The sequence below is a fragment of the Haemaphysalis longicornis genome, unplaced genomic scaffold (genome assembly GCF_048455015.1).
Source record: "Haemaphysalis longicornis isolate Haplotype H1 unplaced genomic scaffold, Haemaphysalis longicornis Haplotype H1 scaffold_6, whole genome shotgun sequence".
In the NCBI taxonomy this organism is placed as follows: Eukaryota; Metazoa; Arthropoda; class Arachnida; order Ixodida; family Ixodidae; genus Haemaphysalis; species Haemaphysalis longicornis.
In genome coordinates, this window is record NW_027526407.1 from 96,050,441 (window position 1) to 96,068,038 (window position 17,598).

A 17,598-nucleotide genomic window follows, 5' to 3' on the forward strand; every position below is an offset into this window, starting at 1 on the left:
CAGGGCACACACCCGTCTTGACTAGTATAACAGGATTCATTCAGCAACACCTAGTTCCGAATGATTTTGATTTATTCAGCACCACCTAGTTCCGAATGATTTTAATAACAAATAGTCGTCAGCCAGTAATCGCCACTTCCATAGGCGGGTGCATATACCTTGCTATATCATTGACGTACATAAAAAATAGAACGACCTGATGTCAGACACGTGAGGTGTTCGATATGAAACGTTATAACTAATCAACCTTTTTCTGGAACTTTGAAAAACTCTTGCTTGTTTTATTATAAAATGTTGAGTACAGGGAATGAACTGATTTCTCACAACTCATAAAGATAAAAAAGGCGTGATGTTTTTAACGTTCTATTTCAAACCACCATTTAGAACTTTAATGCCCAACCTCTTTTTAATAGAGCAGCCTTTGGAATATGAGTGGTTAATTTGAGTCTCAAATGGAAATGGTCGGAAAAGGGGCACTTCATAGCTTTATTTACAGCATAAACATGCTGAGAACAGTCTTATGAGCACATTTGGCTATGAGAACCAGAGCACACCTTTTGTTCGCCAGTTTACAATCTTTGCTTAGCACAACTGCAAAAAGTGAAACATGTAAAGTGTATGAAATTTATGCGTCTTTGGTCTTCTTGCCGACAATGATGTAGGTGGTTCCGTAGCTGATGTATGAGTCCATTTGGGAGAGGTGTTTGTCCTCAGCCCAGTGCACCACTTTCAGCCCTGCTTTGGTTATAGATTTTTTAACCAATGCTTCGTTGACCGTAAGGGACGAGAAGGTCTTCGTGCACACTGTGTAGCTCGAATTCCCGGTCAGCCCGCACGCTATTAGGAGGCCACCAGGGTTGAGTAGTCCAGCCAGATTGGCGGTAGTGCGTTGATGGGCAGCCTCGTCTACTGAACTGCTGTCCAAACACAGGCAGGCTACCACCACATCGAAATACTCTCTTCTGTCTAGTAGCACTCCCGGTTCGCAGATATTGCAAAGCGTCATGTCGCGTATAGCGTTTCGGGTTCTAGCAATGATCGTGGAAGCTCCTTTCTCGACGTCTATATGGCCTTCAAGCTTGGCTTGGCGCTCGGCGAACAGCGACCAGTCCTTGGCATCTGGCTCAGCGTTCACCCATTTCCGTACCTCGCGGATATTGGCCGGTACCAGGTCGGCCATCACGATGTCGTCGAATGCCAGAGAAGCCGACATCGCCGTGTACATGGTTGGGCCGCAGCCGACTTCCAGGAGCTTTCCGCCGGCTTTAACCAGGTCCGAGGTGAAAATCTTGTGCAATTCCTGCCGCATGAAATCTAACAAGGGCATCATCTTCATCGAGTGAGCAGGATAGTTGTCCGGAGAAAACTTGGAACGAATGTGCTCCACCAGGCGCAGCTGCTCCATGCTTGTCCTGCATATAAAGCACATAAATAGAAGTATTTACCGCATTTAAATCAGCTCAAAAATCTCGCACAGATTGCTGGATCATAAGTTTTTATCCCAACCTTAAAACGCACATTAGCCGCAAATTTCGCAGGTACGGGCCGCTGTCATTGATGCATAATTGAATCGCCGTGGTGAAACGTATGTTCAGTAACACTGTACAAAAATGTATCTAATAATACACGTAGCCCAAGGAAAGAACCATCCTTCCAGTTTCAATTTTCGAATGCCTGACTTTCGGGCGTTCTGAAAGACCGCTGCTTGAATGGTCTGTAACTGCCGGGTTAGCGCACGGAGCGCTGGACGCACAGACACGAACACGCACACATTCAAGGATGCGGGCACACAAACAAAATACTCGCAGTTTAGGACGCATCTTCTACAATTATACAGGAATCCATTGTATAGATGGAAAAGGGCTGAGAAAGCTTAATGTTTCACAGTCAGAACTTCTTGCCGTAATATTATTCATTTAGAAATGTGTACCTCCAGTATTTTTCGCTTGGCGATCACATTAGGGGATTTGGTATGCCGGCCTAATGGTTTATGAGCACCGTTTCTGGGTGCGCTTCAGGGTGTGAGCGAAAGATGGTCCATTTAACAAATTTTAGTCCCCGCTTCGGCTCCAGACCGTTCAAACACAGAAAGGAAGAGCTTTTGCCTGCGGAGGCTCTGCCAAAGTTGCTAAAGAGCCGTCATGTCCGAGCCGGGTTCTCCCCCTGCGTATGTCCATGCACTGGTAGCACGCCGCATGAACGAATCGCGTGACTTCTCTCGCTTCTTTTGCGCACTGTGCAAAGAAGTGCGCAGCTTGAGTAAATAGAAAATAAAGTTGCAGAGACCTCTACATTTGCATCCCAAGATGTAAGATGCGATAGCGATACTTCGACTCCAACGAAGCGTTTCTGCACGTAGCTGCAGCATTTCCGGTCTTGCTTCACTAGCACGAAGGATTTTCGACAGAAAAATACTAGCAACCAGAGTTTTTATTCGCCGTGTCCAAGGAGAGACAAAGGACCTCTCCGCTCCTCAGGCTTAAAATGTAAGCGTGAAAGGTTGCAAATGCGAGGTGTTGGTCAGTTTGTGCGATGACAAATCAGTGCCAGTGTATCTAAATGTTTGTTCCGTGATGTCTATGCGAGGATGCACAATTTTGCGTTTTTCAAATACAGAGAGGAAGAGAAGGTCTTTGTTGAGGAAGAAATATATGTGGTTTACAAAAATAATGCAAAGATATGGGACGGATCTCCAAGGTGGGAACCTGAGTCTATGGAACCAGATGCAGCAGCTCCTTCCCTTGCCCTCTCAATCAGCTTGCGCTGTCTTAAAGGAGCCATGAAGAGAAAATACAACGTCGTTTAATTTGAAAGAACTAGTATTCAGTATCTCACTCAGCTCCATTACAGCCACAAAATATGTTTTTTAACGAAGAAAAAGCAAGAAGTGTTTAAAAACTTTCAAATTTTGCGCCAAAGTGACGTGTTATGAGTAAGAATGACGTCATACGGGCCAACAATAAAACATAATTTTCAGTGCGTTAACTGCACGTTAGCATTCAAGTGATGCGGTCAAATGGAACTAGAGGCTCCATTAAAGACGGCCAGTCTTGTGTCGTCGCGACAGGTCAGTTAGGCGGCCGCCAATCTCACAAACAAGGTTCTGTGACGTCATAGAAAAGTTGCGGGAAATTGGCTAGGGGGTCGCGACTACTTCACACGTTTTCTTTAATATCTCCGTTATTTGTTCGAAGATTGTGATGATACAGGCATCATTGTTATCGGAACAAAGCAGTCTTTCTAATAAACCCAACTTGTATTTTGTCTTTATGTCTCCTTTAAGGTAGCGAGCTGGTTAAATCTGCCTCCCATGCTTCGATGAAGCGGACTATATTATGTTTGAGTTGTTCACCCGCCATACCCTTGGACACAGCGAAGTTGCACGCAAGAGGGTGGATGTTTCTCACATTTTGCAGAGTTCTAAGTTAATGTCTCATGTTCCCATTGAACACCTTGACGCACATGGATTTACAGATAACTGTGTCGGTGTTTTCGTCCACAGAGTGCGGGATTCTTCGAAATTGAGACCTCGTTGTAGCAAGGAGAAAGATTGTGTTCTTAGGCATAGGATGAGGATTCGTTCTCTGCGTTTTTTGAATAGGGAAATGGGGTAGTCATGGTCACAAGCAGCCCGGTATGTGAGTTCGTGTACCTCTTGCATAGTGCGTCCGTCGCTTTCAGACCATTGGACCTCGGTATCCAGGTGACATTGTTAACTTTCTGCATCATGGATGGGAATATCGTTGTTTAGTATTCTGCCTCCAGAAAACTGTATAATGTCCTTTGTGAGCGTGTAAAAATAGTATGATTTTATTTCATACATCCGCTATTTCGATTGCCAAGAGGATGGCTCCAACTTCCACTGCTTTTTTCATGTATGTTAGAGGGTCATGCAGATTGCTGAAGTAGTCAACTACGACAATTGCGACCTCGTGCTTTCGTACATACCGGTGACGGTGTATGCTGTGGTCTCATCATATTGAAACTTTCGCCGAATGAACTTGGGCCTCCCATTTCACCCCTTCTTGCGTAGGATTGTATTCATGTTTTTGGTAAAAGGACAATTTTTATATGGGTTAGCTGGATCGGTGGCATTTCTATCATGGCATGCAGTTGTTTCCTTTAAAAGGGGTGGGGCGCCTGTGTTTTTTTTCTGTTTATGGATGCCTATTTGGTGGTGCCTGTTTCTGTTCAAAGGGAGTATGATGGCACCTACCGGTTTATAAAATAATAAAAATAATAATAATAATAATAATAATAATAATAATTATAATATTAATAATGTAATAATAATAATAACTTTATTTCTACTTACATACCAGAGGACACCAGGAGAAAAAGCTTTACTAGCTTAAAATCGTCAAAAACTAACAATTATTAAAAAATTCAAGGAGGTTTTTATACCAAATAGCAGCGTGCAAACAGAGGAATCAGGGCACTCAACGTGACACCAAGTCGTAGACATCTGCGGGCATCGTGCAACGCTAAAAATGGGGAGCGGCACACCATAAAGAAGTATCACGAACACATCGCACCTTCTTGGCCCACTCTGAAACCTGAACTGAAACATGGAAGTTTATATGTACGTATGCTTTGACAACTATTTCGTCGGGCATAGGAGTGAGCCTGTTTCATATGGACACCATGACCTCACCACAAAAAGGTAAATTAGTGAGGTTTGTGGCATCCAGAGCAAAGATTGACATGAATATGTTCTTGTTTTAAAAGGTGTAAAAATGCGATGAAATGGCAATTTTCTGGCATTCTGAAGTGACGAAACGTTGTACGTTGTAGCGAAATAGAAAACAATAACACTTCGAAATACACCGTTTTTCGAGGCTGCTAATATAGGTGGCGAGAAGTTCCACCTGTTAAAGGCTACTTCTGTATCTTTCGTAGCTTTTCATCTTCTGGGAGTCATAAGCTTATGCTTTAAGATATGAGGTGAAACTGGTAATGGGAGAAATAATATTACACAGCTCCAATCCTTTTGAGCAACATATTCTAATTAAACAAAAAACTCTGCACGATTTAAACCTGCATAGTCAAGTCATAAGAACGAAATTCTGCTTTGTCCTCAATACGCAGAAATGTGGAATTCATAGTGAGTGTGCACAAATTTTAATCATGTTTTGTTTTTGGATTTTTTCATATCTTTGCAAAGACCAAGGGGAGGCTGAGAGTAAAGGCGAACGTGGCTTGAAAGAGGCCTCAGCCACCCGATTTTCAGCGTACATAACAACACGTGTGTTCACAAATTTAAGCATGATAGCACAATCGTAATAGAGAAATAGCACAAAGCAAAGTCATTACTACACTTCTTATGTATTATACAAAGCATAGGTCTCAGATTTACAAGGGGATCATAATGTGCACGTAAACGCAGCAATTCGTACGCGTGAACTTTCATCAGTTACACCACTATGTCACCATTACGTATTATTATATTTTTGTTTTTTATTGCTTTTAATTTCTACCTTTAGGGGAACATGTAGACATATAATTCGAACCCAAATTTATATATTCATATTGCGAGCGTTTTGCTTAGGTAACACTTCTTTGACCTATTTTTTAAACGTAAGTTCACTGGCGTCGAAGTTTAATTTTTCTCCTTATTTATTTATTATTTCAGTTGACTGGTTCAGGAAAGATTGCTCACCATAGTTCATTCTTACTTTTGGAGTGTGGCGTATTGTATACCTGAGATGGTAGCCAGAAGATTTATTGTTAACTTTATTGTGGGTCTTTTGCTTATAAATGGTGTGCAGAACCTTCATATAATAGATTTGGTTAGCTCGAAGCATTGAATATTCAGTAAATAAAGGACTTGTCTTCAGATCTGGGTAACAGCCACGTCAAACTAAATAAATTGCATAAAATTCTTTTTTTCCAATACAGTGAGCCTGTTATAATTAGTTTTAGTTGTGGTCCCCCACCCCATAATCCCGTAGCATAGTTTAGAATAAATGAGAGCATTGTATCAGTATTGTTTCAACCATAGTGGTATCAAATGGCTGATTCTATATATGAGACCTATACTTTTAGAGAGTTCGGAGGGCAGGTGAGCAATATGCGTATTCCACGAAAGTTGTTCTTGAAACCAAAGACCTGTTCATACGCTTCTCCTGGAATAACGGGGTGCATGCTTCGGTTTTTTGTAACAACATTTCAAAGCGCAATTGAGAAAATCACCTCTTATTTTTCTCTTGCACAATGGTGTAAGTGTGTCTTCTTTTGATTCACTGCCGCAAATTTTCAAGAAAATATGTACAGTTCGTTTTTTATGGAATAAATGACGCTGAGCTAGATAAATGAGTGACTTAGAGCTTATATAAACGGAATTACCTCATACTCTCATATTCTTAAAGGCGTTAGTGCGTTCTTTCTGCTTCAGTGCCGATATTTTTAAAGTGCTGTTATCATGCACGTAATATTGATTGATTTGATTGATGATTGATTGTAGGTTTTAACGCGCCGACGCAGCGCAGGCGATCAGGCGCGCCGTAGTGGAGGGCTCCGGATTAATTTCGACCACCTGGGGATCTTTAACGTGCGCCGAAATCTCGTACACACGGGCGTTTTTGCTTTTCGCCTCCATCCCAAAAGCGGCCGCCGCGGCCGGGAATCGAACCCGCGACCACGTGCTCAGCAGCGCAACGCCTTAGCCACTGAGCCACCGCGGCGGGTTGCACGTAATACATATTGTTCGGTTTTTCTTAATCAGTAACGCTGAGTTGGGCAAAATTGTGATTTACAGGTTATTGGAAAGGATGTACAGCTTATTCTCGCCTTGCGCAAATGCCTATAACTTCCGCTTCTGATGCAGTGCCTAAATATAAAATCCTTTTATCATGCACGTAATACCGTACTTACCCGATTCTAATGCGCACTTTTTTGCCGGAAAAAAAGGTCGAAAAATCGCATGCGCGTTACAATCGAATACGAAACCAAAACTGCCGAAACAGCGGAAATTTCATCCCACCCATCGCCATCTCAAGATGGCGCCAAAGCTTTTAGCAACGATTTTTCGGACGCAGGAAGCCATAGAGTTTCTTACAGTATACTTACTAAGAAACTCTATGGCAGGAAGCATAAGCACCTAGGCTTTTCTATCTTCGTTCACACAAATCGTCAAATCGTTGCACTTGCGGGCTTGATAACAGCAATGGCAGCAGCGGCTCTTCGGCTGAAGCGTGCGCCTCTGGACAAGCTCGGAGGATGGGCGTGCGAGGCGTGGGCCACGATCGCATCGACCATGGTTGAACGTTCGTTGACGGCACCGAGGACGAGATGTGGTCAGCGGAGAGCGACGGGGAGTGAGATGTGAGATTACTTCGGGAAAAAAAAATCGTCCGTTTCTCTCGCATTCGTTTTTCGTGCTCACAAAGTTCCGTGCGCGTTACAATCGGAGGTGCAAGTTTTTCGGTTTTTTTGCCAAGAAAATCGGGTGCGCGTTAGAATCGTGGGCGCGTTAGAATCGGGTAATTACGGTACATCTATAGAGTTCCTTTTCCGGAAGGACACTCGTTTGGTTAGACAAAATACTGAATTAGCGCCTATTTGTTTGGAAATACATAGTGATTCTAGCCTCAGTAAAAGGAACTGCTTTTTATTCTCACCTTGAACAAATGCCTAATCGCGTCCATCTTGGTTCCAGTGCAGGAAATTTTAAAGTACTTGTATCATGCACGTGGTAGATCAAGTTTGTTTGTTGGGAATGAGTGACGTTGAGTTGGACAAACAAGAAGGAATGTGCTTGCCACACAAATGAGTGTCATTTAGTTAAAACCTACAAAGTTTTGCTGCGGCAACAACAAAATATCGTGCGAAATCGTGCGAAAGCACATTTCTGTCATCAGAGTGCAGCCCGATTAAAGAGTACGGGGATGTTCTACAGGCACGTGTCGAAAACTTTGTAGGCCTCAAGGGGCTCTGCAACAAGTGCGATAAACGCTTTCAATCTTTCCTTCGTATCTTGTAGCACTGTGAACACTGGATATGAATTGCCTGCGGCGATGCATTATTTTCTCGTCTTACCACAACCTCCTCCCGTTTCTGTTTTGCCTTTGTGGCTTTTCTTCCGGTGGCTATCGAATCTGTTTATTGCTGCCTCTGGTAGGCAGCCTGCCAATAACAGCTACACCATGGAATGACGTAATTTCAGCGGTTGAACAACGCCAACACCGCGAAATTTTCGCTGGATAGAGCAATACGTTAATTCGCACGAGAACCTAAAGAAGGTGTACAAATTTATATGACTACTACTTCAGTTGCAGTTAAGAGTGCACTCCTCCTTTTACAGCTCAATAAACATTTGTCTCTTTCTTTTTCTGTCCCTCCTCTTCTCTCTATCTCTTGCATTGCAGGTTACTGAATAAATGAATAAATTAATGATTCATTTCATTTTTTTATTGCTGAGGTCCAGTAGGGCAGAGGATGCATGGAAAAAAATTTCCTCAAATACACGCAATGGCGGTGGTTGGAAAGCAAAGCTTTAAACACCCCCCACAACTATGGACTATGCGAGATCACTTGAATTCACACACATGGCTCTATAAAGAGTGAAATCAGAGATTCTGCCATCCATTACCTTGAATTCGCGGGGGAGCGGAAGGAAGGGGGGGGGGCGTCCCCAACGCAGCAGCGTCGGCCAAGGCTGGGCTAGAGCGGCGGACGCCGCCGCTGTCGGCCAGCCGAGAGTCGGCAGTCACAAAACAGAGAGGAGCGTCTTTCGAACGGTGCGACAACTGAACCTAGCCATCCTGATGTACTAGCTTGGGGCTACACCACCGCGCGACACAAGCGCAGACAGCAAAACAATTCGACATGTGAGCTCAGTGATTCCCATTTATACCGATTTAAACTAGTTAGTTTTGTATGTTTGAGAAATGCGAGAAAGCATAGGGAACTTTTATAATGGCTTTTGATCAGAAGCACTTGGTCCTTTCGCATTTTGTACGTAACACATCGTAAAGCACACCCGAATCGATATTCACCTATTTAAAAATGGAATCCCATTACTGGCAAGCAGTGTGCCAAAGGCAGCGTTTCTCTAGCGGCCAGATGGCTGTATGTGGTCTCTACATTTTGTTTTCCCGCCCTCCAAACAAATCCTTAACATATGTTTGCTGTACGATCACTTAATTACGTCGGGTCTGGGTTACCCAGGAGGGGCTGTGGAACAAGTTTATCAATCCGGTCTAAGCCAGCGTGCAATGGACGCGAAGCTTCGCCAAAACAGCCCCAAAACACCATCTCTAAAGCATACCACAAAGCCGTCCAGCCGACGCACTCGCCGGTGTGAGCAACGCGCGGGGAATACTGGGTAATAATTCGTCGTGCCATCTACACTGTGCCCGGTGAGTGAGACCCACCCTCCCCCTCCTGAGCCTCTTTGGGAGTTTCTTGTAGAGGTAGAGGTAGCTGGTAGAGGTAGCAAGATTTGATTTAAAGGAGTACTGACACGAAATTTCTCGCTTTCAGTTTTTATTCTGTAAAGAATACCTATGGGCCCAGTAATTACGAAAATCGAACCGAAAGCCGTCAGCCGCCAACACAGAATTAATTATAGCACGTTTATTGCAACCAATTTCAAATTTGGTCGCCGCGCGGGAAAATGGCCGTTCGAAGGCCAGCCTGCAAGCGGGCCAGCCTTACGTCATGGTCTCACCTGTGACGTCAGGGACGTTTTTCTTTCCTCCATGCGTTCGCCGCATCGTCTGCTACGATTGCACATGGTCCGCACTCGCCCGCGCAGTCGACATGCAGTCTGAATCGTCAGACTCGGATGAGTCGCTGCCACCCGACAGACAGAACAACTTTATTTGGCCAGGCGATTAGGCCGCCGATGTCTTCGCCGTCGTCCGTTTTTTAATATCACTGCGGCTCGAACCCGCGCAGACCGTGATAGCAACAGCTTGTCGCCACTCTTCTAATCAATCTGATCGCGAAAGAGAAGTTCCACATGCGAGAAAGTAGATGTTAGTGTGTTGAATATTGTGCTAGGGGTTGTTATCAGCGTTGAATTTAAAAGTGGCGTTCAGATATTTGCCGCGATGGTAAGCCTACGCTGACCGGCGGCGGAGGTTCGGCGCTCCGACCCAGCACTGCCGGCACCGCGGTGCGGCGAGCGGCCGAATGATGGCGCCACCTGCGCGCTAGAATCAAAACAGGCCGCGGCAGATGTCTTGGTCACCGATCGCTGAAACGGAAATTATTGCCAAATAAAGCTCCATATGCGAAAAAGGGCATGATAGTGTGGTGAAAAGTTGTGTAAGGGATGGTCATTCGCAGTTGTACAGATACCAGCGATCAAATAGTCGCCGCGATAGTAAGCCTAAAGTTCCCAACACCCAAGGTGAACCGTCCAACCCCAAGCCCGCTGGCTTGGGCGACCGTTCTTGCGGCCGCCGCAGCGCATGAACTCAGTCCACGTTTAGCGCTGCATGTCGTCGCGTGGAAAATAATGAATCTTTGGCGTCGTCGTCGATTTGCTCGGACCGGCTTCCACGAGCAGTACTTCGCATACCGCGAGCTTGCCATAGCACAACTTGGGAGAGCTCTGCCACGCACACCGCCGCGTCGCCGCGGTGCCCGTCGACATCGCGCACCGCGCGGTGCCGGCACCGCGCAGTTTTCCGCACCAGTGCAAGGAAACACCATATGCCGGCCACGAACTGAAGAGGAAAGACGTCGAACACGCAACGTTTACAAGCATTGCTCACACAGCTACGCCCACGTCTCCTGCCCAAACGAATACAAGCGACAACAGCAGCGCAGGATATCATTTCCGGTTCCGAAAACGACTATATGACGTCACCCTGAACCGGCAGGACACGCAGGCCGATGTTTCGTCACGCCGAAAGCGATTTCGCTAGTGCTACCAATTTGTGGAACCTCGCGGCCTGGACAATCAAAATCGATTTTAAGTGCAATGCACTTCTTAAGCGACCCTGAACCTACGTCCACCGGCGATGTCCGCACCACATACCCACGTGGGGGATTGGCCAGGAATCTCCCGTCTTCCTTGGCAACGGGGGGAGATGGGCGCGCGCTGCCTGGCCGCTGACATGGCACATACCCACGTGGGGGATTGGCCAGGAATCGGGCGTGAGAAGGGCTAATGCACCCGCTTAAAGGAGTACTGACACGAAATTTCAAAGCTGAGATCCGCTCTAGCAATCAAGTACAACGACAACACAAATAGGTGTCTGTGAATAAATGCATCTTCCTTTCTTTGTAGTTGTGTGTGTGTGTGTGATCTCTCTTTCGCGAACATTACCGAATCGCGCCAATTCAACTGGTGCATTCGCACTTTCACATTCTTCCCCTCGGGGAAATGCGGGGAATTTTTAGATGTGATTCCGGCCTCGGATCGCTGCAAAAATTTCTGTGAGGTATCTGTACAAACTACTGAAGCCAATTATATCATTTTTTAGGCGCCAAATTTGGTGTCAGTACTCCTTTAAAAATTGCAAGCAACGCAACTTGAAGGTTTCGTGCGACAAAACTAACAGCACTGCCTATGCACACGTGACTTGATACAGTGTCCATTCGACGAATTGATACAGCTGTATAATACGCTGTTCCCCCAGAACGATAAGAAAAAAAGGCTTAGGTACACACTAACACAAAACCTAATATAAAATGAAGACAAGCGCAGAAAAAAAGGAATATAAAATATTTTCTTACGGTGCAGGCTACTATGCAAACTCTGTTATGCGGTGTCGGCATACGGATTCAGGCTTAGACTGAATGGTGAAGAACACGGGTCATTTGTTTTTTTTGGGTATTTCCGAAGCAAATTTTGTTACTTTCAAGTTTTAAATATAGCGGTTGGACAGAGCACCATGATTGTGATTGATAGTATGTTAGGGACATGACAATGTCAGTGGTGGGTGCTCGCCTTTCTGAGAAGCAGTTACGCGTTTTGTGAGTTCAAGCATATGCGAAAAATGGCTCATTATTTCGTGAAACCGCATTTTTATATATGCGCGGCGATGGAAAGGTGTGGGGCGCCAACTTTTATTTTATATTACCTAGCGAAATAGTTATATGTGTGCGCATACCATGATTCGTTTGTAATCAGTCTAATTGCTGGTTTTAGTGCTATAGATAACTTTGGTTTATTCCGTACTGCTTTGTTTCCCACAAAGGATATAAATATGTTAATCCTGGCAGCAAAAATCTATGTATGAAACTAGCTTCACTCGCGTTGGAAGATAGTAACTGTTTTTAAAAATTCCTTTCCTAAACATTCTCGTTCGTATGATTTCATTTTTAAGTCTTGACTGTTTCCGAAAAGACTACGGAAATGGACTTTAAGGTGGGTACAATGACAATAATTGTGTTTCCTTCCCCAAATTGTATAATATAACATATAGATTTCGCGAGAAATAATTATACAGTTATTTTCTTCGTATTTTCTTTGAAGTGTTCAAGATATCTCAGAAGTTTATTACAGTTTAGGGACAATTCCGTTCCTGTCTGCTCTCAAACCAGCAAGGTAATCCACGACGAGTTTCTAATATTTCATCTGATAAACGAGTAGGAATGAATGGATGAATTTGTTCATGTAAGAATTGCCGAACGCCTTCTGTTGGGGAAGTTGAACGGGAGGAGAGGAAAAAATCTTTGCATGTAAAAAGTCATTATTCCTGAAAGAAATAACAGAGGGCCTAAAATACTGTCTTGGGGTAGACCCGAAAAATCCGTTTTGCCTCTGAATGGATATGATTATCAACTATCTTTCGACAACGGCGTTCTGAGTAAGACCCTAGAACAGCCTCGCCAAGCCCTCTAATTTCGTATTGACTTAGTTTGTCCACTGAAATAGAGTAGGTATGTTGACTGCAACAATAAAATCAATTTATATTTTGAGATCAATATGCTTTGCCTCGTACGATTTAATTATTGTGTCTTTTTCTTTAGCAAGGTCCATCTCTGTCTATCTTCATTTCCTAAAACCAAACTCACACTCTGAGAGAACTGGGTGCTTAGATTTTAAAAAAAAGTTCATTCTGATGCATAATATATTTTCTAGCCACTATGGTTCTACGGGAAGGACCCAGATTATTTGTATTTAACAAAAACACGAAATACTTCAACCTATATTAATTGCGACACATTTCGGAACCGGAAGTAGTCTTGGAAAATCCCCGTACTTGGTGAAATGTTATAAATGAATGACAATACCGGGGCTAGTAGGTCTCTTATGTACTTAAATTGGAGAATAGGAACTCATCTATCTTGAGACTTGCTAAGCTTGAGATTTCTGTATGTTGTTTAAAATTCTGCCCAACAGGTTAGAGACGTAACTACGGGAAATCTCACACTTGTGGCCAGATAAGCGTAAAAGAAAAGAAAGTGAGATGAACAACATAAGCACTTCCTCGCGTTTAGAAATAAGCTGGTAAAATTGTCTGAAAGTGTTTAACGCTTAAAGATGACCTGTCACGATCAATCGCTCTTGATTACACCTTTCATCCGATGTTAATTGCGTGGTTTAACTGAATACACAAATTGCGGCAGTCAGTGATGAAGATACAAACGGAATCCTTGTAAACACTCTGCAATTCCTTTTTTTGTTCATTGTCTTAATTGATGGCGATAATTTCAGAGGGAACGTAGCTAAATTGCCTCGAGACTTCATAAATAGCCCGTATTCTTCAAGTTCGTTTTTTATTTTGCGTAAAAATTACGCCGCTATCTATGGTTGTTAGCTTTTTTGTACTGGTAAAATAAAAATACTGTTTGCATAGGCAGGTTTATTTTCATCGTCCAGGGCTTCGTACGTGCTGTGCGCGTGAGGTAATGCCAGTGATCCCTTCCAGTTCGTTGCTCGATTCTTATCTTGATAGCACTCAAGGGTGTTCTCGTCAATATGCCGATAACATAAGCGAGACACTACATGCTGAGAGTTCAAATAGCTTTTGTTGCCTAAGCAAAGATTTGCGCATCTACATTTTTGTTTTCGCTGTTCCTATAACAGATGTTCCTATAACGCTGTTCCTACAGTAGATGTTGACAATGTGTGGGTGGGAGGCATTCAATTATATTGAAAAAAGCAATAGTATTTTGAAAAAGAATAGTATTATCAATACTCTTGTAACCACAGAAATAAAAAAAATCGAAATTCTCCGGCTTGTAATTGACAAGACGTTCTCACATGTAAAAGAAGCAATCTAATTTAAAACCCCGAGAGCGGTAGACACAAAAATTACGTCTAACAAAATCGACGGTTACTGGTTCAAAGACCAGCTTAATAGCCAAGAACTTGCCATTTTCTCTGCACAGTTATTAAAATTTCTATGAATACGCCTCCCTTTGAATGCCAAATCTAGCACGAGCAAATTAGTTGTAGCCGTTTACAACAATGTAATCGGAATCATTGTGGTGCCATGTCCCGGTGAATATACCACAAAAAGCAAACTGAATGAATCAAAATTACTTGTAAGTCATCTGACTTATTAGAAATTGAGCGACAGTTTGAAAAAAATAAACTGTGTTAGAGACTTCTATGGGTACAGATTAGAGATTTCTAATTCTAATTAGATACTTCTAAAATTAGAGACTTCTATGGGTATAGAGTTGACGATAGCGAAGTATTTTATTGACTGCAGTTAAACTGTTGATTTGTTAGCTCTACGTCACTGTCGATTTTACTAGGTCCGTTTCTCAACAAATTTTCAATGCGGTTCTGTTGCCTAACTTACTGCTCCACCACTTCCCACATACACAACTTTCCTGGTAACATCAATGCTTTAAAGTGAAACTTTCAGTGCGTCATTGATGATGCACAGCGCATGGCAAAATACCCTACAGGACCGCCAACTGTACACAGCGCCTCAAGAAAAAAAAACGTTCCCCGTTGTCGGAATCGAACCTGGGTCATTTGCTCTACGACGCAGATGCCTATTTAATTGAGTAATTACGACAACGTCGACACAGAACACAATTTTAAAGAGAAACTTCCTTGGTCTTGCTGCTGGGGTCCAGCGTACGGCAACACTCTGGAGAACAACGGGAACGCAGCGATCATAAGGCCCTACTGTACATGTGTACAGTCATCATTGCAAAAAGGAATGTGTAAATGATGCGTTTTTTTCGATTTAATAAAGGCAATCATGTCTTCATTAAACTTAACAATGAAGCACAACCCTCAGCGATCACTCCATGCATTCATTCTTGCTTTGACTTTGAGCATTTCACCATTTGCGTCGCGCGCTAGAAAGTTTCGCGTTTAAACCATCGTCGTTAGACGGAGGGGTGTTTGAATTTTAAACCATCGTCGTTAGACGGAGAGGTATTTGAATTGTTATGCATAGCTTGTCCTAGGCAAAAATTTACAGTCTTGGTACACGCGCTAAGTCAGAGAGATAGGTGTGAAAGTGCTGAACCTAAACTGCGCTTCAATTTTTTTACTTAGCGGCATCAAGACTACCACTGCGCATGCGTCCGCAAATGAAATAAACAACATATCTACCCATTTGAATATTACCGACAGGCAACAGATGGGAGACGTAGACGTCAAAAGAAAGGATGTGCTTATCATGCGTTTGCCTTGCTCAGCTAAGATATAGGACAGCCGCTTGTATCGCGCACATGCATTCCCCTGAGTTCAACGGTCGCAAGTCTGTATGGTTGTTCTAACTCGACGAGCCGTTACTTGATGGCCTTCAGCTGCGTTTCTAGCCGATTGGACCTCTCCGTAAGAGCAACATTCTCTCCACGGAACGCTTATTTTTCTCACGTAGAGAATTCAGGTCGGTCCCTTTTTGACTGCACCTACCATCAATGAATGTTGGACTGGCTGTTATATCATTTATTTTATCCGAATGTCCCCGTTTCTCTATTGTGGAAAGACGTTCAAGTCCGCTTTGGTTTCATTCTCTGAGTCTTCGACTGTTGCTGACAGTTCCTTGCTTCGGTTAGACATGAATACCCGAGTCAGAAAGATGCAAACAACGCTATAGGCAACGGCAGCAGTGGCGAACAGGTGAATATAGGTTTATGTCAAAAGAGAGTATGCAGAACACTAACCTGTAGCAAAGAATTGCTGGTGAGTTTGTCCAACTCTGCAGAGCTGCGCACGCCAAAGACGCCGACCGAGAGACGCTTCTGGATGCCTCTGCTTATGTAGTAGCCCCGATGTTTACCTCACGCAAATGTAGCCGACCCAAGGCTGTCTATCTGCTATCTTCCGCGGGATCGCCGTGCGATGCTTGGTATGTACAGCATCCGGTCAATGGCCACGCAGCCAGGCGGCTTGCAGCGCTTGGCACGATTAAAGAGGCCTATAAAAAATAAAGGCTGGCTTGTTTGTGTGACCCGCCAAAGATGCAAATGCCACTGCTGCAGAGTGAACGAAGCTTGTCTATGGCTTTGCTTACGTAGCAGCACCGATTGATGACGCAGAAAATATAGATGATCGCAGAGGGGGTGTTTTCATAAGTGGGATCGTCATCCGATACTCCACGTGTAGAGCACCTTGTCAAGGAACACAGTGTCAGCATTTCTGGTTTGTTCGAAAGTTTCAGCTGGACAGGTCTGTTGCACAGAAGAGGTTACGAGTTTCGCAACCTTCTCAAGAGCTACACACACCATTGCTGCCCCGTCACTGCTAGTGGACGTATAGAAAGCTGTGCAATGCGCCGCCAAGATGAAAGGCTATAAGATTGCGAGAAAATGGTAGGTAAAAAATTAAGTTTTGACTTCGCACCCACATGGGTAGCAGCTCGGGATGACGGCGGCGGAACTCGGGAGACAAGAAAACGGGACGGTGTGCTGCTTCGCAGTTTGTTTCAAATCCAGACTGTGTATTTTCAAGATATCCGTGCATGGAGTCTCCCCCACCACGAGTAAAAAAAGGTGGACCCAAGCGTTCTTCTGAAAGCGAGAGGAAAAAGTCCCCCCCAGCAAGCCGCCGGCGTCGGCGCCAGGTGACGGTGGGGCTCCAAGGTAGGCGTCCCCCCGAAAGGCGATGGTTAAAGAGGAGGATGAATTCACCCCTCAGCGAGAAGGCCTCCGCATCCGCTATAAAGCATCCTCCGGAAAAGAAGCATTTTAGGTGCGGAGCACCATAGGACCGCACAATGTCCCTCCGCATCCATGCGCATAGCATTTACAATCGCAAAAAATCACACAGGCACTGGCAGGAGTCGAGCCTGTCCCTGGTAGATCAGACAGAGTTAGTGTCAGTCGTCTTGCCCATTAGGCTACGACTGTGAGTTAGTACACGGTAGTCAAACGGCTTACTCGCTCGTCTGCAACCGTGCGGAGTACCTCCCAATGTCCGACCGCGTCAATCCGTGCGCACACCACCATCAAGCGGTGAGCGGTGAGTTGCAGTTTCATTTAGGGAATAAGCAAGGTTCAACTCACGGCTAAAATCGAATGACGGTCGGGGCGCAAATCGGATGTCACTCGGGGTGCAACTTGGATGTCATTTCGTGTCCCGGTACTCCGCACTCTCGCTATCATCCACGGAGTGGAGATATATGCCATTTCTCTGCAAGCGGGCAGCTAACAGGAGGCAAAGGGAAAGACCCACCGGTGTGCCCTACTGGCGACAGCTTGTGCGCGGCGGCGCCCTAATGC

At 44.4% G+C, this 17,598-nt stretch overlaps 1 protein-coding gene across 1 annotated transcript; it reads right to left on the reverse strand.

The window, feature by feature from the left end:
- Window positions 1-359: 359 nt before the first annotated feature.
- On the reverse strand, window positions 360-16,141 carry LOC144141782 (nicotinamide N-methyltransferase-like). Its single transcript, XM_077673277.1, has 2 exons — window positions 16,042-16,141; window positions 360-1,412 (listed from the first exon to the last, which is right to left on the reverse strand). The coding sequence occupies exon 2, from the start codon at window positions 1,403-1,405 to the stop codon at window positions 626-628; it is 780 nt and encodes a 259-aa protein (XP_077529403.1). The 5' UTR covers window positions 1,406-1,412; window positions 16,042-16,141; the 3' UTR covers window positions 360-625.
- Between the last annotated feature and the right edge of the window lie 1,457 nt (window positions 16,142-17,598).